Source organism: Cheilinus undulatus, linkage group 21, assembly GCF_018320785.1.
Source record: "Cheilinus undulatus linkage group 21, ASM1832078v1, whole genome shotgun sequence".
Taxonomy (NCBI): Eukaryota; Metazoa; Chordata; class Actinopteri; order Labriformes; family Labridae; genus Cheilinus; species Cheilinus undulatus.
Genome location: NC_054885.1, coordinates 20,036,835 through 20,064,366, shown reverse-complemented (window position 1 = coordinate 20,064,366; position 27,532 = coordinate 20,036,835). Strand labels below are relative to the sequence as shown.

At 38.8% G+C, this 27,532-nt stretch overlaps 3 protein-coding genes across 3 annotated transcripts; 1 reads left to right on the top strand and 2 right to left on the bottom strand.

Annotated features, from left to right (window-relative positions):
• Nucleotides 1-231: 231 nt before the first annotated feature.
• LOC121503375 (PSMC3 interacting protein) lies at nt 232-2,646 on the bottom strand. The gene is made up of 8 exons (XM_041777746.1): nt 2,567-2,646; nt 1,913-2,013; nt 1,740-1,829; nt 1,452-1,563; nt 1,187-1,332; nt 1,021-1,074; nt 841-900; nt 232-731 (listed from the first exon to the last, which is right to left on the bottom strand). The coding sequence occupies exons 1-8, from the start codon at nt 2,583-2,585 to the stop codon at nt 675-677; spliced, it is 639 nt and encodes a 212-aa protein (XP_041633680.1). The 5' UTR covers nt 2,586-2,646; the 3' UTR covers nt 232-674.
• A 409-nt stretch (nt 2,647-3,055) lies between these two features.
• On the bottom strand, nt 3,056-11,663 carry retreg3 (reticulophagy regulator family member 3). The gene is made up of 10 exons (XM_041777814.1): nt 11,576-11,663; nt 11,064-11,339; nt 9,307-9,413; nt 8,927-8,957; nt 8,695-8,821; nt 8,461-8,545; nt 7,795-7,932; nt 6,502-6,581; nt 5,903-6,035; nt 3,056-5,813 (listed from the first exon to the last, which is right to left on the bottom strand). Exons 2-10 carry the CDS (start codon nt 11,309-11,311, stop codon nt 5,269-5,271), a joined length of 1,494 nt encoding a protein of 497 aa, XP_041633748.1. The 5' UTR covers nt 11,312-11,339; nt 11,576-11,663; the 3' UTR covers nt 3,056-5,268.
• A 2,709-nt stretch (nt 11,664-14,372) lies between these two features.
• Nucleotides 14,373-27,294, top strand: tubg1 (tubulin, gamma 1). The gene is made up of 11 exons (XM_041778551.1): nt 14,373-14,577; nt 14,966-15,078; nt 15,336-15,503; nt 15,604-15,672; nt 18,740-18,819; nt 18,916-19,042; nt 23,872-23,958; nt 25,108-25,257; nt 25,400-25,552; nt 25,637-25,798; nt 26,232-27,294. Exons 1-11 carry the CDS (start codon nt 14,529-14,531, stop codon nt 26,427-26,429), a joined length of 1,356 nt encoding a protein of 451 aa, XP_041634485.1. The 5' UTR covers nt 14,373-14,528; the 3' UTR covers nt 26,430-27,294.
• Nucleotides 27,295-27,532: the final 238 nt, after the last annotated feature.

Here is a 27,532-nt window from a genome sequence, read left to right as displayed (position 1 = left end):
GTAAAGAAACAAGTTTGGAAAGAAAGGCGAAAAGGGCAAATCAATGAGCAATGGAATCTGACCTGTTAAATCTCTTCATTGTTTAGAGGTTGTTGAAAAGGAAGGTGAATTTTAAATTACTATTTAAGCATTTCAGTATGAAATATTGATACAATTAGCTTTTAATAACTTGGCAGAAACACTGAAAAAAGAGCAAAAGATGATTTTAAAAAAGGAAAGGGGATAGTAACCTTGATTGTTGTATACTTTTTAATTCTTTTTACAGTGTTTTTCTTTTATTTACAGTTTCAAAAGAAATGACGTAAGGACTGGTTGAACATGTGATAAGAACAACAAATAATGTACAGTTTCCTCAAACTATAATGGATAATCCACTGATATTTTCAGAAAAGGAATCATTTTTAAAGGGAATGAATACACATAGTTGCCTTTAAGGTAGCGAGTTTCCCTCAGTGCTGACCAACGATGTAATGTAGAGTTATACAACTACAGAGCTATTTTTGTTGTAATGTATTAATACACAAAAAAGAAAATCCAACTTTTATTTATGTTCAACAGACAGGATGTAAATAAAGAACATGCTGAAACTGCTTTAATGTATGACCCGTGTTTTTAGTGACACACTGGATGGGCTTACATTGAGGAGGTGGATGAACAGATGATTCTGGATTCTTTCAGGCACTTGGAACAACAACTTTGCAGTCCTCATCAGTCTCCACTCCAGCTTCATCCTAAAAGGGTGACACCAGCTGTGTTTATGAATGCAGAAGGAATAGGCAGCACATACAGGTAAAAAAGTAGTGCTGTGAAAAGTGGGTTTAATGAGCTGCTGTCACTCACAAGGAATTCCTTCTTGCTCTTGGGATATCCTTCGAGGATTTGGTTCATCATGTCCGAAGCCTGAGAGAAACAAAACAAAGATGGATAAACATGGGATTTAGTTTGAAAATAATAGTGCACCAACTTCTTTCATCCTTTTTGCCATTTAACACAAAGTAGTTTTAACTGTTTGTACATTACCATTCTCTTCCTCTTTTTCCACTCTTTCACATAAACGGTCTGCTCTTTGTAAACCTGGAAATTAAAATAAAAAAGCAATGTACTACCATACAGCATAGCAGAATAAACCCATAGCGCAGAGTCCCACAAAGGTTTCTCAGATGAGTTAATCTATTAAGAATCCGACCTTCTCTCTTTCCTCTGGCGTGACGTGATTTGTTGCTGATTTTATCTTCTCCAGACGTGCTCTGTACCCAGAACACTCAACTTTTAGCTCTTGGATCTCTGACTGAATTTCCTCTGTTGTCAGGGAGCTGTTGAGCTCCTTCAGCTCTGAAAAATATAATCCTTTTATTATAATGACATTTTGTTTTAAACAGCTGTATCAAATGTGCAACAAAGGCCAAAAATGGAAATATCTGGCTTCATGTAAACTTGCAGAAGTTAGTCACCTGTATCTAGCTGTCTGCAGGTCTGTGTGAGGGACTGCACATCTGCACTGAGCTCTGAGATCTGACTGTCCATGGCCTTCAGGTCTGCATCATTCACATCTTTGAATTGGGCCTGTGGGAGAGATTAGAGGGTAATTATCAACCACATTTTTACAAGTATTACTCTTAGGGATGCACAACGATATTATCCACATTATATTGTATTGGCACAAATGAAAATCTGCCAATATCAGCTGTAAATATTAGCCGTCTCTATTCAGCAGCATAGCATTTTAAATGAAGACCTACCTGGTCGGCAAAGTAAATCTTCTGTTTGCCATAGGTTTTCTCTTTTATCTTGCCCTCCAGTGCCAGCAGCTCCATGGCCTTGACAACTGCCTGCAGAATTTACAAATATGCAAAAGAATATCAACTGAAGGCAACAATATCTCTGCACATTTTCTAAAAGGGGACTACCTCACCGTTTTCCCCAACCCATGCTGCTTTTGTAGATTACAGAAGACATCCTGAGCACTGTAGGGCCGATTCTTCTCATTCAGATAGGAGAGGATGAGAGAAGCGCCTGGATGGAAACATAGGAGTGGTGGTATGGGAAAAAAACATACTAAATGTCAAAATTCGCAAGTTTATTTAAACAACCCTGAAATATATGTTTAGGCAGGACAGCTCGATGTTCCTCCTTAATGTGCATCTTTTATTAATTTGTTGGTATCAAGATCTTTAATAGCCCTAATCCCGACTACTTTGGGTTTATGGTTTAATACATCGCATTTGTACACTTGTAGGTTCGATCAAATATTATCACAATAAAGTTAAAATGTATGTACCATTTATACTCCCAAAAGACATTGCACAGACACTTATGTTTCATGTTTGCGATCTCTGACTAACCTTTCAACTCGTTGTGACTTAAAATATTCAAGCTAAGCATGGCTACTTTATTTTGTTTGCTGGGTATGTATGCTATGTGATGTTAGCTAACGTTGACGGCTAGCTTGTTAATGTACCTCTCTGGCCAATAACTGAAATAAAACAGGTGTTGTTAGCTACATAAACTGTCAGACACGTCAACCGATTCAATTTGACAAATAAAAAAACACACAAGTTACTCTTACCGTTATCTTTTTTACTCATTTCTAACCTCTTCCCTTTCAATTTGGCATCCCGAACCAAGCTTCGCGCGAAATATGCGTCACCGAAAAGATCGTCTATACTGAAGATGCATCAAACAAATGCAAGTACCTCACCCTCCTTACACGCATAAATGTGGATTTGTATCGAGCATACGCTTTTTTTACGTTCAGCTTCATCTAATGACACATAAAAAGCCCACACATTAAGCGTCATTAGGCTGCATCATTATGATGATAACTGATATTATTATTAATGTTTAAAGATTGCGATCTAAGCAAAGAAGAGCCGAGTGAGAGCTCTGTAATTTCTCCTAGCATCAAGGATCAGTTGGGCCTGATAATTTATGTGCTATAAATATAACGTGACAGCAACCTTATTCCAACATATCCAGTGTTATGACACAAATTTTGTGACTTTAAGAACTAGAATTTCATAACTTACATCTGTCACATGAAATACCATGAAGGGACTTATTTGCAAACATTTTTATTCAATACACGTCAAAACATATCAAAAACCAGGTACAGAGAGGAAAAAAAACACAACTATGCACATTACATGATCAAACTGACCACAGATCACTCTTAATGAGGAACTGGCTCTTCATGGTGCAGCAATGAGCAACATTCTGGTTAACTGATGAGACAAAACCAAATCTCAACAGAGACTTTCAAATCCCAGCAATTTCCTAACAGTGCATGTTTTTTTTCTACTTCATCTCTAAAAATGAGGATACAGCATTTTTTCCTGCTCTAAATCTTTGCAGCTGTGATTTAATCTAAATATACAACAATGAGCCATAATTTAACCCCAGCATTTTTTTACTTTTTGAAACAGCTACTTCATCTAATCCAAACTGTAGCTTTTATAAGTGCCATTTCCACTGTTATGTTTGCCATACTGACATGGTTTGTCCATCTAAAGGAGGTCAGACTGATCTGCACACAAAAGCCATCTTAAACCTTTACATACAAACACTAATAAAAGATACTAGGAGAACTTTCTTTACCCCGTTTCATGTAAACATATTCCCCCATCAAAATAGCAATAGTTTATGATTGAGGAATATTTATTTTTTCTCCTAAAAAGTTCAGCATGACTGTTGATGACATTAAATACAAAGCTAGTAAAGGACAGAGAGATATCTGTGGAAATATAATTTTAAAAATAATAATTTAAAAAACACAGCTGTGGGCTAATCCAAGGAATTAAACATGGCCACAATATGCTTTAGATCTGTAGTTAAAGGGCAGAAAAATGAAAAATAATCTGAGCATGTTCATATGGAAAGAAAAAAGAAAATCTCACTCAGGGGCACAAGTTTATAAATACAACAAACAAGTAACATCATGTGTTCCTCCAAGTATCTTAAGACTGTAATGTGACATTCTTCAATGAAAACAGAACTCCTGAAAATATCTCCATATGAAGGAAAAGCAAGGAAAACAGCTTGAGAAATGTTCAAACCTTTTTCACCTCTATCACAGAAGGCTGTCCAAATCCACAGCACTGGATAACAAAATCATAATTTCTGTTAACCCCTAACAATAAATAGGGATGCACTGACACCAGTACCAGTATTTGATATTGGTGCGGACACCAAACTTAGTACTCTCATAACTGTGTAGCATTTCAAAGCATGACCTTAACCTCTCATTGTGTGAGTAGGTCATTAAAGTTGGGGCTATATTTGCATTTTGGATGAAAAAGTAGGTAAGAAAGTGGAAGTAGAGGTCTTCAGACACATCCAACTGGGAGGAGACTTCAGGGTAGACACAGGAATCACTGGAGGGACTTTATATCTCATCTGACCTGGGAATGCCTCAGAATCCCCTAGGAAGAGCTGGAAAAGGTTGCAGGGGAGAGGGATGTCTAGGCCTATTTGCTTAGCCTGCTGCCACTGCGACTCGGATAAGCGGAAGAAAATGGAATAATGGATGGAGAAAAGTAGAGGAGAATGAAAATTATGCACTACTAAATTGTCTAGAGAAAGGAAGAACACCTGATGAAAATAAACTGATTTAAAAATAATTTCAAGAACGATTATGGTATTATTAAGTACGATTATTTGTTCTCTGAGAACCCAAATGTAAGTGATCAGACTGAGTCTGGAAAACCGTGGTATCGATGCATCCCTAACAATAAATGATTCATCTAACAGATCACAGCCACCTTGAAGGGACAGCAGAGCAGAAACATCAACAGCAACATGAGCTGCTGTGTTAAAATGTTATGGAAAAATATCCCAAAGTTCTGTTTCATTATGTTATTTTCACAGCTGCATGGCTCAGCTCCACCAACAGGAATGTCAGATTTGGTCCCATGTTAAATAGCCCTGTACATGTAGACCTCCATGTAGAAAAGATGGGGGCACTGATAGTGCCAAAGATAGTGTGGGCACTGAAGTTCTTTATCTAACAGTCACCCGTGTGACTTGCGAGGCTCAATAATGCTGGTTTCTTTCATGTGTGGATTTTTTACTCCTGTGGTTGCATTTCCTATTGCTCAGCCTACAAAGTAAAGTTTTCTGGATGATCTGGTTTTTAAAGTCCTGGAGAAAATATAAAAATTAAAGAACTTCACAGTGATAAACTGAGGCCAATCAGGAACAGGGACGCTGGAACTTAAATCATCTCCCACAGCACACACTCATAGCTTACCAACATGTTCACACACGCACACCTCACTGTGGTTTACCCAGCAAGCTAGACAAAAAGTTAGACCCCTGGCTCTCTCCCCGTCTACTGCCCCCTCCTCCTCCAAGAGGATCCATCTGGTTCAGTTCAGACTGATCCAGCATTTCAAAGTCCTCTACATCCAAGTCCGTGTCCAGTTCTGAGCTCGACTGCTTGCGATAGCTTCGGTGGGCTCCGGCCCTAGGAGGGCCTTCTCTGCGGTGGGCAGGGCGCCGAGGTTGCATTGCCCCAGCCAGCGCTGCCTGAATCATGTTACTGGCGATGACTCCTGCAAGGTCTCCAGAAAAATCTGAAGCAGGTGGCAGGCCACTGAGAGACAGTTCTGCATCAAGATCCTCCTGGTCTGAGTCCAGATGAGCATCTACATCCAGCACTGAGGCCCGGTGACTAGCTAGCCCAGATGGACCCAGACTAGGCAGACCGATGCTTGTGTCATCATCGTCATCCATCAGAGTGGCGTCAGGGTTTATAGAGGGGAAGTCTGGGAGGTCCTGAGCGAAGGATTCTTCTGCGTCGCTGTGTCTGTCAAGATCTGACAAAGTACAAAGACACCACGAGAAACAAATTTTTAAAAAATCCCAATAAACAGCAAAGGAAAATGTGCGACACCTGCGTACTTACCCTCAGATCCCTCTGTGAGCGGAGTCTGGCCACGCGACAGATTAAACGTTCCATTATCAGTGTAGGACACTTCAGCGTCTGAGTGCTCAGAGTCAGTCAGTGCAAGCTCCTTCGCAACAACAGCATCATCAAACTAGAAAAGAAAGCAGATAAAATGTTCATTATATTTCTATCATCAAACTCTCACTTCTTTTTCTTGTACCTGCAACAGGCTTTCATCTGCCTGCACACACATGAACCACAAAAATAAGCAGGTATAATGTAACATGTGAAAGGAACTTCTTCAACCCAGCAGGAAACTGCTCAGAGGTGTTGCTGTAACTAACCCTGTGCAGTAAAACAAAACCGTGTAAGTATTACATCAATATAGCAACCTTACATTCCCTGTAAATATATTCATCTCTACACTAAATGTGTGTTAAATTTAACTTGATTTAAATCCCTTGTAGTTTACTTTTATTTAGTGGACAGTAAGGGCAGTCAAGTTTAGCCTGAAGAGAGGCTAAAGAGAGTATTGCAATCACCACTTTCACCAATGTCAAAAGAATTATTAACAGTTTCATTTAAATATTGACATTTTTTGGTAGTAACAGACTTACTGTTGGGCAGAAAGCAGCCAGCTCCTCCTCACTGTCACTGGCTTCACCTGAGGCTGCACCATGTATTGGCTTCCGCAGAACTGAAGCAAAAACAGATTACAGATGTTAGCCCCAAACACATAAGATAGTTTTGTAGTTTCTCCTTATTGATGATATTAGTAGAGATGCACTAGTGTACAAATCAGTCAGTACTGATGCCCGTTTTTCCCTGTCACTTCTTTTGTTATTGTATTCCCAGCATTCCAAAAAATTCTCTCATGTTTGACCATGAAAACAGATCACAGTTTGTCTAAAAGGTCATAATACTCAAACAAAAAAAAAAAAAACAGTTATCAGAAATCAGCAGTTTGATCTGCTAAATTCCAGCATTAAATTATTTGGACATAACAGAAAAACATCTGCTTCTGACATCAATTCATGCCCACACGATCGGCTGATAGTTTATGTGTGTCAACAGGACAATCAATCAGCTTATTCACAAAACCAATAAAAAAATGCAAAACAACCCATCATAATATTAAAAAAAAAAAAAAACTCATTTGTGAAATGGGACTCCCTAGAAGATATGTGGAGCTTGTAGTTACAATTTACAAATTACATACATAATACACACAATTACAAATTCAACCATCATTTCTAATATTAACTCAACACTCTAAAATACCCTAAAATTTAAGGTAAATAAAGTATATGTAGACAATGGCACTAAGAAAATAGCAAAATAAATCAATTGGAGTACATTTTTCATATGGGAAGCTATTAAGGAATGATCAGAAATCATCAGAGGTTTAGGGTTGAGCATATTTTAGTAGCAGCTGTTGTCTCAGATGCCAATAAAGATGTTAAACCAATGTATTGGTGCATCCTTGTTTTTAAGTAAACACAGTGCTGACGGAGCTGAAACAGTCTATGTACAGAAAAAAATTCATACATTATTTATGATGAATAAGTTAAAGCAAAGTCTGTATTTTCAGCTAGCTGTAACTTAAAAAGTTGTATGGGTTTACTCAGTCGTTCCCAACCTGTTTCCTTAGCAGCACTCCTCTTTTCCTTTAACAGCATTTATAACAATAATAATAATCATAATCATAATAATAATAACATGGTAAAAACAGAGACATGGTTGAAGTTGCATTTGAACCAACACCAAGAAGAAAAAAGTTTTTGTTGACATTTGTATGAAAGTAATCTAATATTACATTTTAGGTTTAAGTTCCATTTTGGCATTGGCTTCAAATGTAAAAAAAAAGAAAAAAAAAAAGTAAAATAAATCAAACTGAATGTTACACTTACACTGGTTATCAATAGGCTTTGACATCATGTATCCACGAACACTGAAGTCCAGCCGCTGCAGGGCTGGCTCCAGCTTCACACATACATGCTGAAAGATCCTATGATAGGCTCCGAGAGGGGCCAGCAGAGTCGCCAACACTATAGGAAGGAAAAAGATTAAGTTGTTAAAATCATTATAAAGAAAGATGAATGTCCGCTGGAGCTATTTAGTAAACAAAAGCTGTCTCCATTTATGTTGAGTGCAGTCTCACCACTGCCAGCAGACACAAGCCTGTGTTATCTTCACTACACACTGAGGGAGGCAGAAGGAGCGGCAAGGAGTTCACACCTACAGTACAAGCCGCTGTGGATTGTTTAAGACGTCATGGCTGTGGACCTTGGCAGCTCTCTCCCATCGGCCCTGCAGCCTGCACTGGTCCGAGGTCAGGAGATTAGCTCAGTCTCAGCCTGACCTCCTGAGCTCTCTATCTTTTCTGTTCCCACTCTCCTTCCTTCCCCGATTTCTCATCCTGGCTTTAATCACCTCACAGTCTAGGCCCACAGATCTGGTTTCACATTTCTGAATTTTTAATAGGACTGGTAAGGATGAGCTTCCTTGCCAAGCTGCCCAGGCAGGAAGAATTACTGGATCTTTAGTTAGGACTGGTTAAAAAAATTTTGACTCACCAGCAGAGTAGGAAAGCACCAGTCCTGGAATATAGCGTCCAACCACAGCCAGACAGGTAAACACTCCACAGGTCATGATGCAGAACTAATGCAGAAAGACAACACACAGGGACTCAAATCAGGAACTACAAGATATATTGATTCTTCTATGATTTATTGTACATTTTTAAGATTTGAATCTGATAATACATTATAATATTCATGTGTTTTTTTCCTGATGTGAGTGGTGCTCACCTTTCCAGGATTCTGTCGTTTGTATTGCACCATGGTGGATGTGAGCACTGCTGCACTGACCCAGGCCTCAGCGATATGGTGACACAGTTCAGGCACGCTGAGGATGCCAGGCTGCACCAGACCCCAGCTACATGACACGAAAAAAATTATTCACATCAAAACAGCTTTCTGTCTTTAGTATTATTATGGCCTGCATTTTCCATAAGGGAATCAGTGCTTTACAGTAACACACCTCTCATTTTCTGATTCATCTTGACTTTTGACTGTGGAGAGATAGAACATACATCACTTCAAGAAAGATAACATACCATTATGCACATCCTGCTTTTGTATATTCGTTTTCCACCACTTTTAATGTCTTAAAATCCTTGTATACTTTGTGTAACTCTGGTCATAAGTTCAGAGCCAAGTTCAGCTGTACTCTGAAGTGTGATACATAACATGAGCAAAGTCCAGAGAGAAGATCAGCTAACAGTTGTCGTAACCATTCTGACAAGGTACGTTTGTAGCACTCAGACGAAACTGGGGCACTGTGTGAGGTCACAGAAAGGAGGAGAGAGGCACTGCACAACAGATCAAGTTAAATTCTCTACAAAAAGTATCTTTTAGCACCTTTAATCACTGGCCAGATCTTATTCCTCCAGGTATCAACACAGACCGCAACAGCCAAGCCGGACGCCAGCAGGAAGAGCAGGCGCAGTGAGGTCAGGGCAAAAAACCTGGAGGAGAAATTAAACATTTTAGATAAAGGTAAACTTATACACAGAAAGAAATCTTGATGCTGGTTCATTATTACAGGATTAAACAGCAAAGAAAGGTTCAATATCAGTCACTTCATTCATGAAACCCCAACATTTACAATGATTACTGTCCTTTGGTCAGAACAAAAGAGAAAGCTATATCCTTTATCCATAATACAGAAATTAGACAGTAAATAAGACAATAAAATTAATAAAGCATCTTTACTTAAAAACTGTTGCCAGCGCCTTACATAAAAGTAAAAAGTTTTAAATCAAAAAGGGATATTGCTCTGGACTTTAAGTGTTTGTTTTTCAAGCCTACTTCCCACAAACCTTGTTTCCACTAAATAAACAAATTTAAGACCCAAACTGGGGCTCCACTTTCAGATCACAAGACTAAAATTGTGTTTGTTGCAACAGTGTTACAGATTGCTGCCAATAAGTAGTTAGAGATTAGCCTAACAAAGAATTTGTTTACAGGGCAAGTGCTCTGGTATTTGGGGTAGGAGTACAATAAATAGCTACTGTAAGTCCAAAACAAAACATAAGCAAATCTTACTGTACATACAGGAGAAAACAAAAACAGGTGCACTTTTACACTATTTTTATTTTTTACAAAACAAGATCCATATCATCAAATGACAGGACTATGCACCTTTTTAAACATGCTGAAATGGAGTTGGGGGTTATTTGTGTGTAGGCTATTTCTATACCTATTCTCAGAAAAGGACATCCATGCTGCTGCCTCTTCAACTCCATCATCAGCTACTTCATGCAAAAATGTAGTTGATGAATGCATCTCTTGGGGCAAAAACTAGTCTGAAAGTGCACTGAAGCACAGTAAAAGGAAGACTGTATGGGCAGCCTAAGATGCCCAGTGGTCTGATCAAATAAAAACTCTATGCCTGAGCTCCACAAACAGCCCAGTCAGCCAGCCCATCTCTCTCTCTCAGTCCCAGGTCAGTGGTTCTTAGAGTACACAGTATCAAGGTCACATAATTTAGCCAAAACTTGTTCCCAGTCATCCCCTTCTCACAGGAATATATCCACTACCTTCCTCACAGATTTGATTTCTTGAAAAAGTTTACTGCTGATCTACTGCTCCGGGAAGCAGTATAAAATTAAACTGGTCTCACAGAGATGTCTATAAAAAGACTGGTGTCTTCTGACGTGTTCTTCACAGGCTTTAGAGGCTTGTTGTACTAAAAACATTTTATAAAGAATTCCCTGCCTTGTGTTATACAAACACATGGATGTGTTAATTGCAGATTTGCCCATTCACAGCCTCCTATATTCACTGAGCAACAACAAAACTGTTAAAGTGGCTAATCCAGGGCACCATGCTGTTTCCATGATGAAAAAAACCATTTGTTTAGGAGCAACATTAGAGTTTAAGCAGAACCCTGTGAAGCCCGTGTCTATTAATAGATCCACTCGCCAGCCATCTGTGCTGTCTTGAATTGACAGGTGAAACATTTGCATTGTGTAAAAGCACCAGCTGCTCTTAGTCACGTTGGCTTTCACCCAACAGCCAAACAGTTACTGTATTGTCTGGATGCAGGTTCTATAATACTGGCGCAAACAGGAAACGGATCGTTTGCTCTTAAAATATTCAAAGTTTAAACTCACCAGAAAACAACATTGACCACAATGTAGAGGAGCACACTTTGAAATGGTCTTTCCCATAGCAGGACGGACTGTAGATAGGTCAGGACTGGCTCATAGGGCCCCAACCTGGACTGGAGAGCAGCTTTGACAGCCCGCACCTGACCGTCTCTCTCGAAGGAGCATGGTCGACTTCTCAGGCAAACACCAGACCCCTGATTAGCAGAGCTGTCTTTCGTGGGTGCGCCTTCCATTGCCCCAGTGTGGTCCATATTTGCGTCTACAGTCGGTCACGAAAGCCTGTAAAATAAAGACTTCAGTGGAAACAGGTAAAGCTCTTGATAAGGGGCACCACAGCGCCACAGAGCAGCTCCACTCGCAAACATCAGCTAACAGCTCTATGCTAACGGCTTTCGGAGCTAACAGTTAGCGACGCCAGCTCAGTAACGTCAAAAGCTAAACAGATGTACATAATAAAAAAGCTAGCATGTTATTCGAGAAAGCGTGAATACATTTCAAAGTAAGATGACACCTACTATTTTTTCATTTTGTAAAGAATTTAGCGCTGTCTTCGGAAGCTGACAATATGGCGTAACCTGTTTTTCTGTCAGCTGTCCAATCACAATCCGCTCGAGCGCCTGTGTCATGCCACGTTCAGGTGGTATAGGATTTTTTGAATATGAGCAAACTAATATTGACCAGTGATCAGTTTTATTGCGATTTTTTGTTGGTCCATCGATTTATACGGTTTTGCATGAATCCAAAAATGTTTTTTAAACCGTTTTATCTATGGCAACACTTCTAACCTTGATACTTTGTTGGCTCATGTACAGAAAGGGATTATGCATTACTTATTGTGTATCTTTATCAAGTCTGTTTTTCTCTAAATTAAGTAAAAACAACACTCCGACTCAAGTACTTATAATTAAATGTTCATTATCGTCCTTGTATCAAGATAGCTTTTTTAGTCGTCAAGTTGATGTGCTTTAAAAAGTGAGTTGAAAGGTTATTTCCGATAAGCTGTTTACGGTACCATTTTGTGGTCTTTATTTGAAGCTACAGTCTGTTGTTAAAGTTTATTTGGAAAAGTCTTTCCGGAAATAATGCGATACTGTATCTACTATGATTTGTTGGGTTAAATCTGCACAACTGTGCACGTATTATCTTTTCATTATATTGGCCAAATACCACATCCATAAATGTACATTGTTAGCCAAAAGACCACATTACAATACATTTTTAGTAAGCTAAAACAATATATAAATTCCATTAAATTCTCTGAAAAACAAAAAGAAACTAAAACTGGTTGGTTGTCTTCAATTTTTTTCTGGAATGTTGCAATTTTATTGAAAAGTGCAAGAAGTGCAATACAGTTCTTATTAAAAAAAAGTTGGGTAGGCTGTAGTTACTCCACATGACCACTAGATGGCAGCGATAGCCTTTGGCATGTTTTTTTTTTTTTTTCGACTTTATGAACTATTCCATCACATTATAAGGTATAACATGGATGGGTGACAGTGAATTAGTCATGAAAAAACAAGACAAAACAACACAGAAATATGTTTATAGTTTGATCAGATTTATTTATCTAAGGTTCTGGTGGATCTGTGGCAATATTCGCAGATTTCATAAAAAAGTTACCTTATCCTTACACAATGTTCACCTCTTAGTGGGCACTGGCTTATATTAGAGCAATTTTGATTATTATTATTATTATTAGTAGTAGTAGTAGTAGTAGTAGTAGTAGTAGTAGTGGTAGTAGTAGTAGTAGTAGTAGTAGTAGTAGTAGTAGTAGTAGTGGTAGTAGTAGTAGTGGTAGTAGTAGTAGTAGTAGAAGTAGTATTATGTTGTGAGGGGTGAGGTAACCGAGACTTGGACACAATTTCCTGCCACAAATTGTGCCCAAGTCAATATTGTTTAATATAAAGGTGCATCCAAAAAAATAATAATAATAATATCATGGAAAAGTTTATTTTTCTGTGATGTAATGCAAGAAGTGAAACTTTCATATATTCTAGATACATCTCATACACAGTGAAATATTTCAACTCTTTTTTGTTTTAATGTTGGTGATTAGAGCTTAAAGCTCACACAAATCAATATCCACTCAAAATAGCAAAATATTACAAAACATTAGTCCAGCAAGGGATTTATAATACAGAAATGTTGACCTTCTGAAAAAAAATTATGCTCATTTCTTTACCAGTAATTGGCTGGCCTCCTTTAGCACAGATTACTGCATCCATGTGATGTGGCATAGAGCCCATCAGTGTGTGGCACTGCCTAAGTATTAAAACACCCAGGTTGCTCTGATAGCAGCCTTCAGTTCGTCTGTATTGTTGAGTCTAGTATCTCTCATCTTCCTCTTGACAAGTCCCCAGAGATTTTCTTTTGGGTTCAGTTCAGGTAAGCTGGCAGGCCAATCAAACACAGAAATACCATGGTCAGCAAACCAGTTTCTGGTAGATTTGGCTTTACGGTAGGCAGATGAATATGAAATCATTATATCCATAAAGCTTTTCAGCAGATGGAAGTATGAAGTGCTCTAAAATTTCCTGGTAGATGGCTGACAGCACTGAATCTGGACTTTATAAAGCATGGTGGACATACAGCAGGAGATGACATCTCACCTCAAAATATCTCTGACTGTGGGAAATGAAAACACTGGACTTTGAGCACCTTGGATTCTGTGACTCTCTGATCTTCCTCCAGTCTCTGGGACCTTGAATTCAAAATTAGATTCAAAATTAACTTTCACTAGAAAACAGAACTTTTGACCACTGAGCACGGTCCAGTTGTTTTTCTCCTCAGCCCAGGTGAGCTACAACGTCTGTGGCTTAAGAGCATGAAACGTGTAGGCCATTTCCAATATAATAATAATAATAATAATAATAATAATAATAATAATAATGTCCATTATTGTACTGCCTGTTCAAAAGATGTCCACTGATAAAAAAGGAGAAAGACAGGCTGTGTCCGAAACCACTCACTCATTCCCTACTCCCCATGCACTACATAGTGAGCAGCGTACTATATAGTGAATAGAGAATGATTTCGGACCACACAGCCAGAATGTTGGCATACTAATACTTCCGGCAAAGAAAATCAAAATAAAACAAACACCACTCAGCAGGTAAACATTAAACGAAGATTTTTGCTCGGGCCAGATAAGGGTTCTGACATTGTGACTTCGTGTTTTTAGGTCCGCTGTTACTGCGGAAACAGACTCACACATTTTTAGATAACATAAAAGTCTATCTTAAAGTGTTGCCAACACAGCGCTAAAGCTCACTAACTGCATCTAGCTCTAGCTGTACTGGTGTGTCAGGAAGAGGTCGCAGGAAAAGTGCGTCACACTAGGAGCGGGAAGCAGCGGGCTGGTGGTGCCGTGGTGCAGCGGTTTGATCCGTAACCGTCTACTCTTCATGTATTATTTAGCTAGCAAACAGCTAGCGGGCTAGCTAAATAAGAAGCAACTGAGGACTGACCATGCCGCGGGAAATCATAACGCTTCAGCTTGGACAGTGTGGAAATCAAAGTACGTGACTGACAAACCTCTTGTTGAAATCGCTAACACATTTTATGAAAACGCTATCAACGGTCCAGTATTTAAGGTAGCTAGCGGAGGCACCAGTGCTGTGTAACGAAGCTAGCTAATGTTAGCATTAAGTATAACGAAGCTAAAAAAAAAACATATCATAATCAGCAACAGCAATGTTAAAGTGTGTTTAGATAAACTGTGGTCGATGGTGTCCGAGCAAAGTAAATGTACCTTAACGCCAGCTTCCTCTACTGTCAACCAGGTAGCGCTGGATGCTACAGCAACAATAGTGTCCATCATTTGTTTATTCTTCTTTTAAGGGTATAGTAAGATAATTAACTTAGCATTACCGTTGTGCTTACCTCCCCCTTACCATGGTTCACAGTCGGATTTGAGTTTTGGAAACAGCTGTGTGCAGAGCATGGCATCAGTCCAGAGGGGATTGTTGAAGAGTTTGCTACAGAAGGGACCGACAGAAAGGACGTCTTCTTTTATCAGGTAATTAGTTCAGTTACTGTATGCTACCGTCGTGATCTCTCACTAAGACTAATATTAAAGAGAAGAATACAGTGTGTGGTCATATTTACTGGTGGATGCTTGTGTCTTGCCAAAGTGCAACAACACCATGTGCCACCAGATGGATCTGTTGTAAAGTAGTATGAATGAACTCAGACTCTGCAAGAGCACACTAACCCGTAGGACCCCCTGACTGTAGGATCTCCACATAACCCCTGTTTCTTCATAAATCTCTACAGGCAGACGATGAGCACTACATCCCTCGAGCAGTTCTTCTGGATCTGGAGCCAAGGGTGATCCACTCCATCCTCAATTCCCCCTATGCAAACTTGTACAACCCTGAGAACATCTATCTGTCCGAGCATGGCGGGGGTGCTGGGAATAACTGGGCGAGTGGATATTCACAGGTGATTAGTGGATATGTTTCTGATTTTATTCCAGCACACTTATTCATGGTTAAAGAAATAAATGTGTAATGTATTTAAAGTTCTCCTTTTTTTCCTCAAGGGCAAAAAAATCCAAGAAGACATATTTGACATCATTGACAGGGAGGCAGATGGCAGTGACAGTCTGGAGGCAAGTCATTTATCACATACCAACTTTCCCTAGGGCTGTGAGTGTGGAATTTGAAAAGCTGATTAAATGTAATGTGATATTGTGTAGGAATACTACTTGGTACAGTCTCTTTTCACACACTAGAGAAACTTGCAGTAGGAGTCTACATCTCAGGCATACGCAAATAGTAAAGTGTGCACTGCTTGTTATCACTATGACCATGTTATTTTATTCCAAAATTTGAAAAACCTGTCATTTTTGCCTTAGTTATGGACTGATCATAAGTTGAGCAGCACATAATTTTCATTTGCAAATTTGCTATAAACACACAGAAAAGGTTTGAGTTTATTACTATGGATAAGAAAACATTTTAAAGCAAGCAATTCACTCCTACTTAAAATGCTGATATTTTAACTAGGGATACATGATATTAGATTTTTCCAGATACACGATATGTTGATATTAACAAAATAATTATAGCTGATATTGATAACAATATTAAAATTATTTAAACACTTAAAGTGTAAGGAACAAAAAGACTTCAGCTGATGTAGGGCATTGGTTCCCAATTAAATCTCAGGGGGGCGCCTGAGATTTCGGGCCGGGGGGGTGGGGCTCTGTCTACTTTAAGGTTGCCATAATTTAATTACATATTTCTAACTAAAAGCACCATAAAATACGTATGAATGGTTAATGCAAATGTTTCTAGTTAAAAAAAAAACATTATGTGGGGCTATTTTATTTAGATTTGAAGAATGAAAACTATTACACTTGATATTAATATTTGACATCCATGTCTCACCTTTTGTTTTATTGGGTCCTGGGGGTCCTCAGCCCTTTCCTCTTTACAAGTAAGAGGGGCTCACAGGAAAAAAGGTTGGAAACCACTGATTTAGAGCATTAGGTCTAGCCTAAAATCCCACTAACTTTTTTGCTTGTAGAGCCAATGTTTATAGCTGATATAGGCAGATTTTTTTATAATCAAAACATTTGTTGTAAATACTGGCAAAAACATTCTTATCTGATCTGATACTGGTAGTTTCGTTTTTAAATACCGATGTCTTAACACTAATGTTGTGCATCCCTAATGTTAACCTTTGACCTTAAGATGCTCTATCACTTTTATGATTAGTGCTGCACAACTAACTTTATTTTCAGAGAAGGAAAAACTATTATTTTTGTGGAAAATGTTAAGTTACTTTGAAAGCAGCACTATAAAAAAACGTATTTTTTTATGCTTATCACTATTTTTATGCTTTGAGGTGAGAAATAAGCACTTCAAAACTATCATTTTTCCCTGCATTTTTCTTGATAACCAAGCAAGAAGACTCATGCTACCATACTATATTGTAATCTTAATCAGAATTTGCAATATTGTCCTGTATAATTGAAAATCGCACATTAATACCAAATCGTGCTGCACTAGTTGGAATGGCTGATTATTGATACCATGATTTGGCATTTAGCTGATTATTAATAATGGCATTTTATTTTACTGATATCTGATAAAATCAATTCATTCAAAAGTGTGCTACTTTGGCCTCACTGCAAGGTGTGTCTTCCACTCTACAGTCTGACCTTATGTCTTGCTCACAACACTATCTTGCTGGCCTGATGTCACACAACTACTAGCCAATCAACACAGAGGCCTGGGTGGCATTGACATAGGGAATGTTGAGCACCACTTCTTGTTTCCTGTTGTTGCTGTGTTGCTCTGTGCTGTTTCTCATGTTAACAGAGCTAATGGTAATTTGTTTATTTTCTTTATTTTTTAACATCCAGTTTTTCCTTTTGTCAAATTAAGTAACTTTTGTTTATCATAACAAATGCATATAGATTCAACTATTAATAGGTATCGATATCTACATTGTAAAAGCTATACCAGTCAATGCTTTGTAGTTATTATGCAGTTAAATGAAACTCTAGCTGGCTATCAGCTACCTGCCAGCTACTTATCAGATTTACTGGTGTTAGTTAATGAGGGGAAAAAGAGCATTTTTCATTTATTATTGATTTAGGAGGAATGTTGCTCATATAAATGTTATCTAAATAAAAAAAAACAGAAGCTAGAACATAGAAATTGTGAGTAAAGCTCCTATGCATCTTTAATTTTGGTTCAATTATCACTTCATATATCATTATCACACTATAAATGTCAGCACATTTTTCACAGATCTTGCAGACCTAACTATTTGTCAGCACCTCTCAGGACTCTAATATGCCACAGTTCTCTTTCTCTTTTGGAGCATTAATACACACATTGACTACAAATGCTGTAGCTGTGTCTTATTGTGGCTGTTTTATCTGTTTTCAATCTCTTAATGATTGTTCTGTATGAATTTTGCACAAGTTTTGAGTTGTTTTGTGGCATTTTCAGTCTTATTTTGTAGGTGAACTTCAGTGGGCTCTCAAAACTCAGTGCCATATAGGCCTGTGCAATAATCTGTCCATGGCTTCAAGAGTATCAAGAAGTACTTGATGTACCAAACCAATCTCAACCACAACAAAAATTTGCTTGAGCCTTTGTTGTGGTAAACTGCTTCCAGAAATGACTGCCTTGAATGAAAGTGTGCTTAAGCAGTTCCAGCGCCTGTCATCTAAAAACTAGCAAAGCTCCAGCCATGCCTCACTATTATTCTTAGCTTTTTTTCCTGAGAGCTTTCTTTAGCTGCCAGCCTCCCATAAAATAACACTCACATTTCCTCTCAAAGGTCTGCAATTCTGTAAGTCATTCACATTATGACCCCACATTATTATTTAATGTGTGCGCTGGAATGGACGGTGGGCCGTGCAGCCGTGAGCGTATGTGTATGTTGGCAGGGTGTGGCGTGTAGAAAGTCTGGTGATAATAGCTGGGCGAGAGCAGAAGGCAGGTATTACAGGGATGTCTTTGGGGGGTGAGGGAGCCTATTTGCAAGGTGGGGCTGTGCTCCCATTTATATAACTGCAGAGGAGGAAAGGCATTGCTCACCCACACACATTCAGCCCTCTGCATCAGTCGAGTTTACAGGAAGCTTTACACACACGTGGCACTTGCTGTAGCTGCAAATTTGAACAGTGAGTAATAAGTAAGCCTTTGTCTTCATAGGGATTTGTCCTGTGTCACTCCATTGCTGGGGGGACAGGCTCTGGCCTTGGATCTTACCTGTTGGAGAAACTCAATGACAGGTCAAAAAAAACACACCTTGAATAATAAAAACCTAACAGAAGTGGTTAAGAGCCAATCATTTCCTTGTAATAATCTATAAACTATCTGATCTCCAGGTACCCAAAGAAGCTGGTGCAGACATACTCAGTTTTCCCCAACCAGGATGAGATGAGCGACGTGGTTGTCCAGCCGTACAACTCACTGCTCACATTGAAGAGGCTCACCCAGAATGCAGACTGTGTGGTGAGCTTATGAAACTTTGTCTGCTTCACACATTACTTCACAAGATGGCATGAAAATTGATATTTTACTTGTAGTTGTCCAGTTCCAAAAAGTCAAAATACAACATGGTAGCTAAAGTGTTCCAACACAAATGAGCTGAAACAGGAAACAGAAATAATTTCACAAAATTGTTCTGTCATCTGGCCAATAAAATTTTGAAATGATGTAAGACTATTTAATAAATTTGGCCTTGTGTTTTCTGATGTTAATGGCAGGGGCTAGAACACATGTCAGACCGTGTTAAAGCAGCAAAGGTGGACACTAAGGGTAAAGTCTCCTACTTCTTTAACATACTCCAATGAAATGCTATTTCAACTCTTTTATATAAAGAAATCAAATAAACAAAAATTCTTTGTGATTTTACCAGTGTATGAATGTAGCATGAAATAGTCTGGATTAATTACTGCAAGTGCAGGCGGGGTAATGACATTTACATTGTGCAACTTGTGAGAGACCAGTGCGCTGGTAGTGCAAGTACTTAAGCTGCTGAATTTTTTTTTTCAGCTCACAAGTACTTTATTTACCACTTAGTGATAACTATGGTAACACTGAATTACATGCGGCACTGACATAAAGGAAAGAAAAAATATTATAAAAGTGGTAGATCCTGTTGGTTTTTCTGCTGTTTAAGCATGTCCTAACTCCTGGGAACTACCCCATCCCATTGGGACAGTCCCCCACTTAGAAATGAATAAATGAGTCGGGAAGATTTCAAGACAGCCTGTTGTACAGTTTTATATAAATTCTCAGGACTGCATAAGTGAGTTTTTTGGTAAATAGACTGGCTAACCATTCGTGCCATAAAATTCGGAATAAGTTTATAAGCCACAGAATCTGTGTTTTTTTTTTTTTTTTTTTTTTTTGAGTTTTTGTGGCATCTACTATCTACAGTATTATTGTTGAGCTCTTAGCCTCTAGTGATTGCTTTGAAAACAGCCAATGAGTCATTCTGTCCTCTGCCTGTCGCTTGTCTTCACTGAGGATTGTTTCCACTCAAAGCAGCGCTTAATGGAAATCGAAACACTAACGGTATACTTCCCATTTTCTTTAAATGTACAGAGCTTAACAAATTTATTAGACCATTCTAACCCTTACCAAAGTAAGGTTTATGCCACAGCTGCCCTAAATTAACAGCATTGGTAATTACCAAAATCATTTTTTATGTTTCTGCAATGGTTAATACACCAATATGTAGAAGTGCTTTAACTGAAATGACATTTTTAATGCTAAAATATAATTATTTTTGTTATCCATAAATTTTCAAATTTACTGATTTACAAAAAACTGAAAAAAACAGTAAAGCACATAATTATTTCTTGATTAATATGTCAAATGATAGTTATTTACTTGCATTCCTGAACAGAAAAATGAGTTTTAGTGGTTGAATGTTATGCTTAATTAATTTCTGACTTCTCAGAGAAGCCCAGTGAGCCAGCTCAAATTTGGGTGAATTTAGTTTGAAATCCCTCATTCCTGTTCAAAATAGTAAAACGTGAGAGCTCGCTGAAAATGAAAGAGTCCGCATTAAAACACTTCATGATGCTGGATGGTCTTTGAGACAAATATGACAGGTGGTCTAATAAATTTGTTAAGCACTGTACATCCATCTGTCCGTCTGTCGTCTACTTCTGCTTATCTGGGGCTGGGTCACGATGGAAATAAGCTAAGCAAGTCAGGCCAGACATTTCTCTCCCCAGCGATATTTTCCAGCTCGTCCTGGAGGATTCCAAGGTGTGCCCCAGCCAGATGAGATACATAATCCCACTAGTGAGTTCTGGGTCTACCCTGGGGTCTCCTCCCAGTTGACACGCCTGGAAAACCTCCAGGGGGAGGCGTCTAGGAAGCATCCTAATCAGATGCCTGAACCAGATCCTTTCGACGCAAAGGAGCAGCGGCTTTACATCCAGATCCATTTGCATGTCGCAGCTCCTCATCCTGTCTCTAAGGTTGAGCCCAGCCACCCTCCTGAGGACACTCAATCCGAGTGCTTGGACTTACGATCTTATTCTTTTAGTCCTTACCCAGAGCTCATGACCATAGGTGAGGGTTGGAATGAAGGTTGATTGGTAAATTGAGAGCTTTGCTTTCTGGCTCAGCTCCCTCTTTACCACAGCGGTCTGGTATAACATCTGCAGTACTGCCGATGCTGCACCAATCCACCTCTCAATCTCATAGTCTATTCTACCCTTACATGTGAACAAGATTGTGTTTTGACCCAATGAGGAAGAAAAGAGGTTAATAAATGGCGCCTATGTCATTGTGTATTCCAGTATTTTCTAAGCAGTTCATTTTCAAAACACAATGGGGGGGGTGAATTTTCTTTTTTTGGTCAAATATTTCTTAATGATTTTCCATTTATTGGATGGGTACAGAAAAGGATAATGACATTATAAATGCACAACAAAAAGCCATCTCTCAATTGTATTAAACTTGTCACAGATGAAAATAATGTCTCTTTTAAAACAGGATGCATTAAAGGGCAAATACCCCATTCCCCATCTAAACAACTCACTCAGTCATACTCATTCACACCACAAGTAACAAAATAGACAAGACAATCAAATGTTGGAAGGTATCGACAAGCGGTGTATAATATATCAAATGAATAAGGAAAAAAGAAAAAGATGAAAGAAGGGAAGGAAAAGATAAATAAATAATGATAAATAAATAAATAATCCAATACAATACAATAATAATAATAAGTAAACAGAATGAACAACTCAGTAGTTCATTGTTTTTCAGCTTCAATATGTAAGGTATCTATATAAGGTAAAAAAAAAAAAGGTTGCCAGATTTTATGAAAGGCCTGTAGGGAATTGTTCAGGGAGAATCTGATTTTCTCAAGTCTCACGCATTGTAAGATTTACATCGGTGAGAGTTTACATCTGTTGCAGATGTCAGCTCTGTTTGGATAAATTTTGGCTAGCCTAGCATTGGTGAAGTGGCTCCTATGCAAGATCTTGCACTGTAAAAGTTTATGTCTGGCGCATATAGAGGATGTGTGAGCAAGATTAAGTATGCGGTCCCATTGTTTGTCAGAGATAGTGATCCTGAGGTCCTGGTCCCAGACTGCTCTCAAGGTGTTCAGGGAGGTCGGGTTCATTCTAAAAAATGGAATCGTATAGGATTGAAGTTAGGGATTTTTGTATTATTTTTAACAAGGGAAGGGAACCCATCAAGGTCAATTAGGAAATTGAAGGAACTGATTTTGCACAGAATGCTGGATCTGGAAAAACTGGAATAAATGAGATTGAGGGAGAGTGATTTTTTGTTTTGATAAGTCTGCAAATGAAGGGAAAATACCATCAATATAGAGGCCATCAAGAAATTGCAGACCCTTATTCGACCAGGATTCAAAGGCAGTGTCAGTACAGGATGGAAGAAATAAAAGGTTTCGATAAACTGGGGCTAGTTTCGATGAGGAGTTGTATGCCGAATTGTCTCCTAAATTTACTCCAAATTTTCAAGGTCTCAGAAATAATAGAATTCTGTGCTACTTGCTTGGTTGGTAGAGGTAACTGTGAGCAAACCACTGACTGTAATGCAACAGGCGAGGAGGCTAGTTCCATGCAGGCCCATAAAGAGCGATTATTGAGAGCGATCTTAACATTCCAGAAAATGATTTTGTTGATATTACTAGCCCAGTAGTATCGACGAAAGTCTGGTAAAGCCTAACCTCCGAGAGATTTTGGAAGTTGGAGAGTTGATCTCTTTATGCGAGCTTGTTTATTGCACCATAAGAAGGAGTTAATCAACTGGTCAAGTGTAGAAAAAAAGGATTTGCAGATGAAAACCGGAGCATGCTCAAATATATAAAGAAAACAGGGAAGTATTGTCATTTTGATCAGACCTAGACGAGACAAGGGAATAGTGGACCACCTAGCTAAATCCGATTTACAGCGCTCAAGTAGCAGGTGAAAGTTTTTTGCAAATAATTCTGAGAAAGATTTTGTTTTGATAACGCCAAGGTATTTTAATCCTTGGGTCAAGGGGTGAATTTTCAATCACATTAGGTCTCATGCAGGGTGTAACAGAAGTAGCACACTGTTGCTGTAATGACATCGTATTTCTTAGCACTTTATACTGGTAGCCAATATAAATTGCTCCTGTTTATAAGTGTCAGTTAACATTTTAGAAGAAAAAAATAGGTATCAGAAGTGCAGCATATATATCAGATTTTACTGTGGTTCCTTGCACTGTAAAAATGCATGTAACGATCTCTAAGCCTTTCCATAAAAACACTACCTTTGGACAAATTTCAGAATCCACTTGCCTTATTTGTGAAACTACAACAGATGTAGTGTATTGACTATTTGTTTCTGATCCTCTGTTGAATTCCTTTCTGTGCTGCAGTGCTTGTGCAGCAGCCTAATAAAGAGGCTAGCTGCAGTGCCAGCACTGAGGCATTACAAATCAAACTTAATAAAAGCCTGACTTAAACTGGTGATTGTATTAGTCTGAGATGCTCTGACAGTCTAATAGTGTTTCCTCTCAGATGCGTACTTCCTCCAGGGTCTTGCATGAGGCCCTCATCTTGATTAAATTAGCTGGAGGGCTAACAGAATCTGCCAAAGAATCGGTCCCCCTGTTACCACTGTACAGTGTGCCTTTTATGTTCAGCTCTCCTAACAACAACACACTGTGCTGCTCCTTAAGAGCTTCCTTAACTGTGCCATTACTCCCATTCCCACACTCTGTATCATTGTATTGACTTTGACTGTGTTTTTGTGCTGTAGGGAATCTTTTTCTTTCTTTATTTGTCTAATAATTGCTCTGTGTGTGTGTTTCAGGTGGTGTTGGATAACACAGCTTTAAATCGCATAGCCACTGACAGACTGCACATCCAGAACCCATCGTTCTCCCAGATCAATCAGCTGGTGAGTGAAAGATGGTTACATCTTCCCCGTCTTGTTCTCTCAGTTTGTCAGTCAGCAGGTGTTAGTTAGAGGTCTCTGTTTCAACAGCCACAAATGACGAGACAGGCTGTACCTCATGCCGATGGTTCGCTTAAAAAATTACAAGATTCACAACTAGTTTTGCAAGTTTGTTTAACATCACACAAGATTTAAGCTTTCTTAGAAATGGGTTACACGTGGCTGCACTTGCATGCTATGTAAGCTCACGAGGCTTTTAGAGATTTAATGTATGATTTTACAGGATCCTGTGGATAATTGCAACAAAGCCATGAACAGGTGTTAACTCTAATAAACCTTGTTCCTTGAAATTAGCCCAGCATCTGGCTAGTTACTGTTCAAACCCATGGATGTGTGCAAGTAGAAGCAGCCTGGGCTGCTACTATTGACAGGGGCAGCATGCCCACACAGGTAGTATTGTAGAGAGAGGTAGCAGCAGCAGCTCAAAATGAATGCAAGTCTATGATGGTGGGAGGTGTATATGCAGTTCACTTAATTCAAGCTCTCTGAAATTGTAATCGATTTTCAAGTTTTTTTGTCACAAACATTTATCATCTGTTTTGAACTGAAAAGTGCAGCTTTTGATACTAAAAGCCTTATTTTATGTAAGATTACTGTGATTCTTAGTAGACACTTTGTTTCTTTCTTTTTGTCAAGAAACTTTAATGTAAGCACAAAAAACTGCATTTGGAGCAATTGGTTGTTAGAAGACCATTACCTGCCTGACTGTATTTTGCCAACTGTGAAGTTTGGTGGAGGAGGGATCATGATATGGGGCTGTTTTCCAGGGTTAAGACAAGGCCCTTTATCTCCGATCTTAATGCTTCGGAATATCAAGACATTTTGGACAATGCTATGCTTCCAACTTTGTGGCAACAGTTTGTGGAAGGCCCTTTTCTATTCCAACATGACTGTGCCCCAGTGCACAAAGCAAGAACTACAAAGACTATGTTTGATGTGTTTAGTGTAAGAACTTGAGCGGCCCACACTGGTATTGGTCGGGCAGCCGAATACTTTTGTCCATACAGTATACCAGTGTTTCACACTTCAATTGTAAACAGTTACTTTATTGTAGTTTATGTGCATGTGCCTAATGAAGCTTTATGTGCACAGGTTTCCACCATCATGTCTGCAAGCACAACCACCCTGCGCTATCCAGGCTACATGAACAACGACCTGATTGGCCTGATTGCATCTCTCATCCCCACACCTCGCCTCCACTTCCTCATGACTGGATACACACCGCTCACTACAGACCAGTCGGTGAGTCCAGCTGCAGAAATAAAGTCCAATTAGAAATATTACAGTCAGAAACATAAAATCTAATCTTAAGTGCTTTTATAAGTAGTTTAAAATAACGACGTTACGTTACTGATAAGTTGACTTGTTAATCACTGTGCTTCAGGTTGCCAGTGTGAGGAAAACCACAGTACTGGATGTGATGAGGAGACTTCTGCAACCCAAGAATGTAATGGTGTCCACAGGGAGGGAAAGGCAGCCGAGCCACTGCTATATTGCCATCCTTAATATCATCCAGGGAGAAGTGGACCCCACACAGGTATGAGTGCACTTTCTCTCTGTTCTTTTGACCTAGCAGATGTAGAGAGTATTAAAACTCTCATTTTCATTTACTCAACCATAGGTGCACAAAAGCCTTCAAAGAATCCGGGAGCGTAAACTTGCAAGCTTTATCCCGTGGGGTCCCGCCAGCATCCAGGTGGCATTGTCTCGGAGGTCCCCGTACCTGCCCTCTGCTCACAGAGTCAGCGGTCTGATGATGGCCAACCACACTAGTATCTCCTCAGTAAGTGTTCCTCAGAGTTATGTCACAGCAGCCTGTTCAGTGACATTCTCCTGTAGCCTGTATTTACAGTAATGACCTGTGTCTGTGTTTGCTCTGAGTCAGTACTTGTGGATGCCCATTGTCTGAAAGTGGAGCAGCGGTTTCAGAGGAATTCCACAAAAAAATCTTGCACTGTAATCCAGCCAAATTAGACAATTGAATCTACATGAGCTTTTTAAGATTTCTAATGAAGGGGGCTTTTGTACATGTTGTATAAAGTTTTTTTTTCTATCATTATAGTTTTCTATCTGAGAAAGGGAAATGAAAATAATCTGACAAAGTTTCATTGAAGTCAGATTGAAACCGAAATGGAAAGAATGTCAGTTTTTAGAAGTCAGGCTGAAAATAATCCCCTTGTAGTCTGAAATTCATTTTGTCTGTGGCTGTCCCACAGCTGTTTGAGCGGACGTGCCGGCAGTACGACAAACTGCGTAAGCGTGAAGCCTTCCTGGAGCAGTTCCGCAAAGAGGATATATTCAAGGACAACTTTGATGAGCTAGACAACTCTCGCGAGGTGGTGCAGCAGCTGGTGGATGAGTACAGTGCAGCCACGCGGCCTGACTACATCTCCTGGGGAACGCAAGAACAATGAACAGATTATTTGTCTTGTTTCTCAACTACAACTTTATCTGTATACATGCTTATCTAGCTTAATCTAACTCAAGTCTCCTATTTTGAAATATTTTTCCCTGGAAAATAGACAGGTATTTGACTAGAGCTGCTTTGAAAAAATATTTATTGGCGTGTTATAGCATGTAATTGTTACGTGTCACATCCTGGTGATATTCAGATCCCTTTGATATAACAGAAAATAGATAAAAGCCCTTCTTAATCGTTCAGTGAAGTTTAAACAAGAGTACTTGTATCTTGCAAGTCTTTGCAGAAACGTTGTACAAAAAGGCTATAAATGGTTCTTACTGGTTCTTTTCCTTCTCCAGTACTCAGCTTGTATTTTTATTTTTTCACTGATGTTTGAGCTGTTGCCTTGTTATGTTCTATTTTTATACTCAGTATAGCACTTAAGTTTATCTTCTTTTGTTTCACAGCAAAAACACCCACCATACAAAGTGATTGCCTTCAATAATTGTAGGTTAGTGATGTTTGATGCAAGTTCATGCATCAGTAACACTTCTGACATGGTGCTTTGTACTGTCTGCTGCTGATAACACATTGCACATTAGCTTTCACTGTACATGACCAACAAGAATGTCACATATAAGTTGGGCTCAAGCCAAAAATTACCTACAAAAATACCCGCCATACAGTCATTTACAGCATTTGTCAGCTTCAATAAAGAAGCTACGGATCTAGTGTCACACTTTGTCTCTATGCCTGTAAATATCCCCCAAAACAAAGCTGGTTCAATGGCGTCTGTATTGTTTAAAATGAATATACAGTTACCCAGTGCTTCTCTTGTTGGACCTGTTTAAAATAATGAATAAACACATTTTCTATTATTTTTATTTGAGATCTGTTTCTAATAAAGTAAGACTTATGTTTTTTTAGTTTTGATTCAAATATCTATGAAGGGGGAAAGTAACTAAAACTAAAATATATATTTTCACTTTAAGTTTTTACTTCAGACATTTTCAACTCTTAATATTTGATTTCAAATGCCCTTTTTCATGCTTAATAATTCACATCACATACATTTTCATCACCATTTTTACTGTTCCCCTATAGGCCTTGTTCCCT

Excerpts from the sequence above, each read along its gene's own strand:
- LOC121503375 (XM_041777746.1), bottom strand. Across the intron at positions 1,830-1,912 it reads AGCATGGGTTGGGGAAAACG|GCAGTTGTCAAGGCCATGGA; the intron begins GTGAGGTAGTCC and ends TAAATTCTGCAG. Across the intron at positions 1,075-1,186 it reads CGCCAGAGGAAAGAGAGAAG|GTTTACAAAGAGCAGACCGT; the intron begins GTCGGATTCTTA and ends TTTAATTTCCAG.
- tubg1 (XM_041778551.1), top strand. The coding sequence starts at position 14,529 with ATGCCGCGGGAAATCATAACGCTTCAGCTTGGACAGTGTGGAAATCAA. Across the intron at positions 15,504-15,603 it reads GGGCGAGTGGATATTCACAG|GGCAAAAAAATCCAAGAAGA; the intron begins GTGATTAGTGGA and ends TTTTTCCTCAAG. Across the intron at positions 25,799-26,231 it reads ACCACACTAGTATCTCCTCA|CTGTTTGAGCGGACGTGCCG; the intron begins GTAAGTGTTCCT and ends GCTGTCCCACAG.
- retreg3 (XM_041777814.1), bottom strand. The coding sequence starts at position 11,311 with ATGGACCACACTGGGGCAATGGAAGGCGCACCCACGAAAGACAGCTCT. Across the intron at positions 8,958-9,306 it reads GATCTGGCCAGTGATTAAAG|TCAAAAGTCAAGATGAATCA; the intron begins GTGCTAAAAGAT and ends ATCTCTCCACAG. Across the intron at positions 7,933-8,460 it reads GGTGCTTTCCTACTCTGCTG|TGTTGGCGACTCTGCTGGCC; the intron begins GTGAGTCAAAAT and ends TCCTTCCTATAG.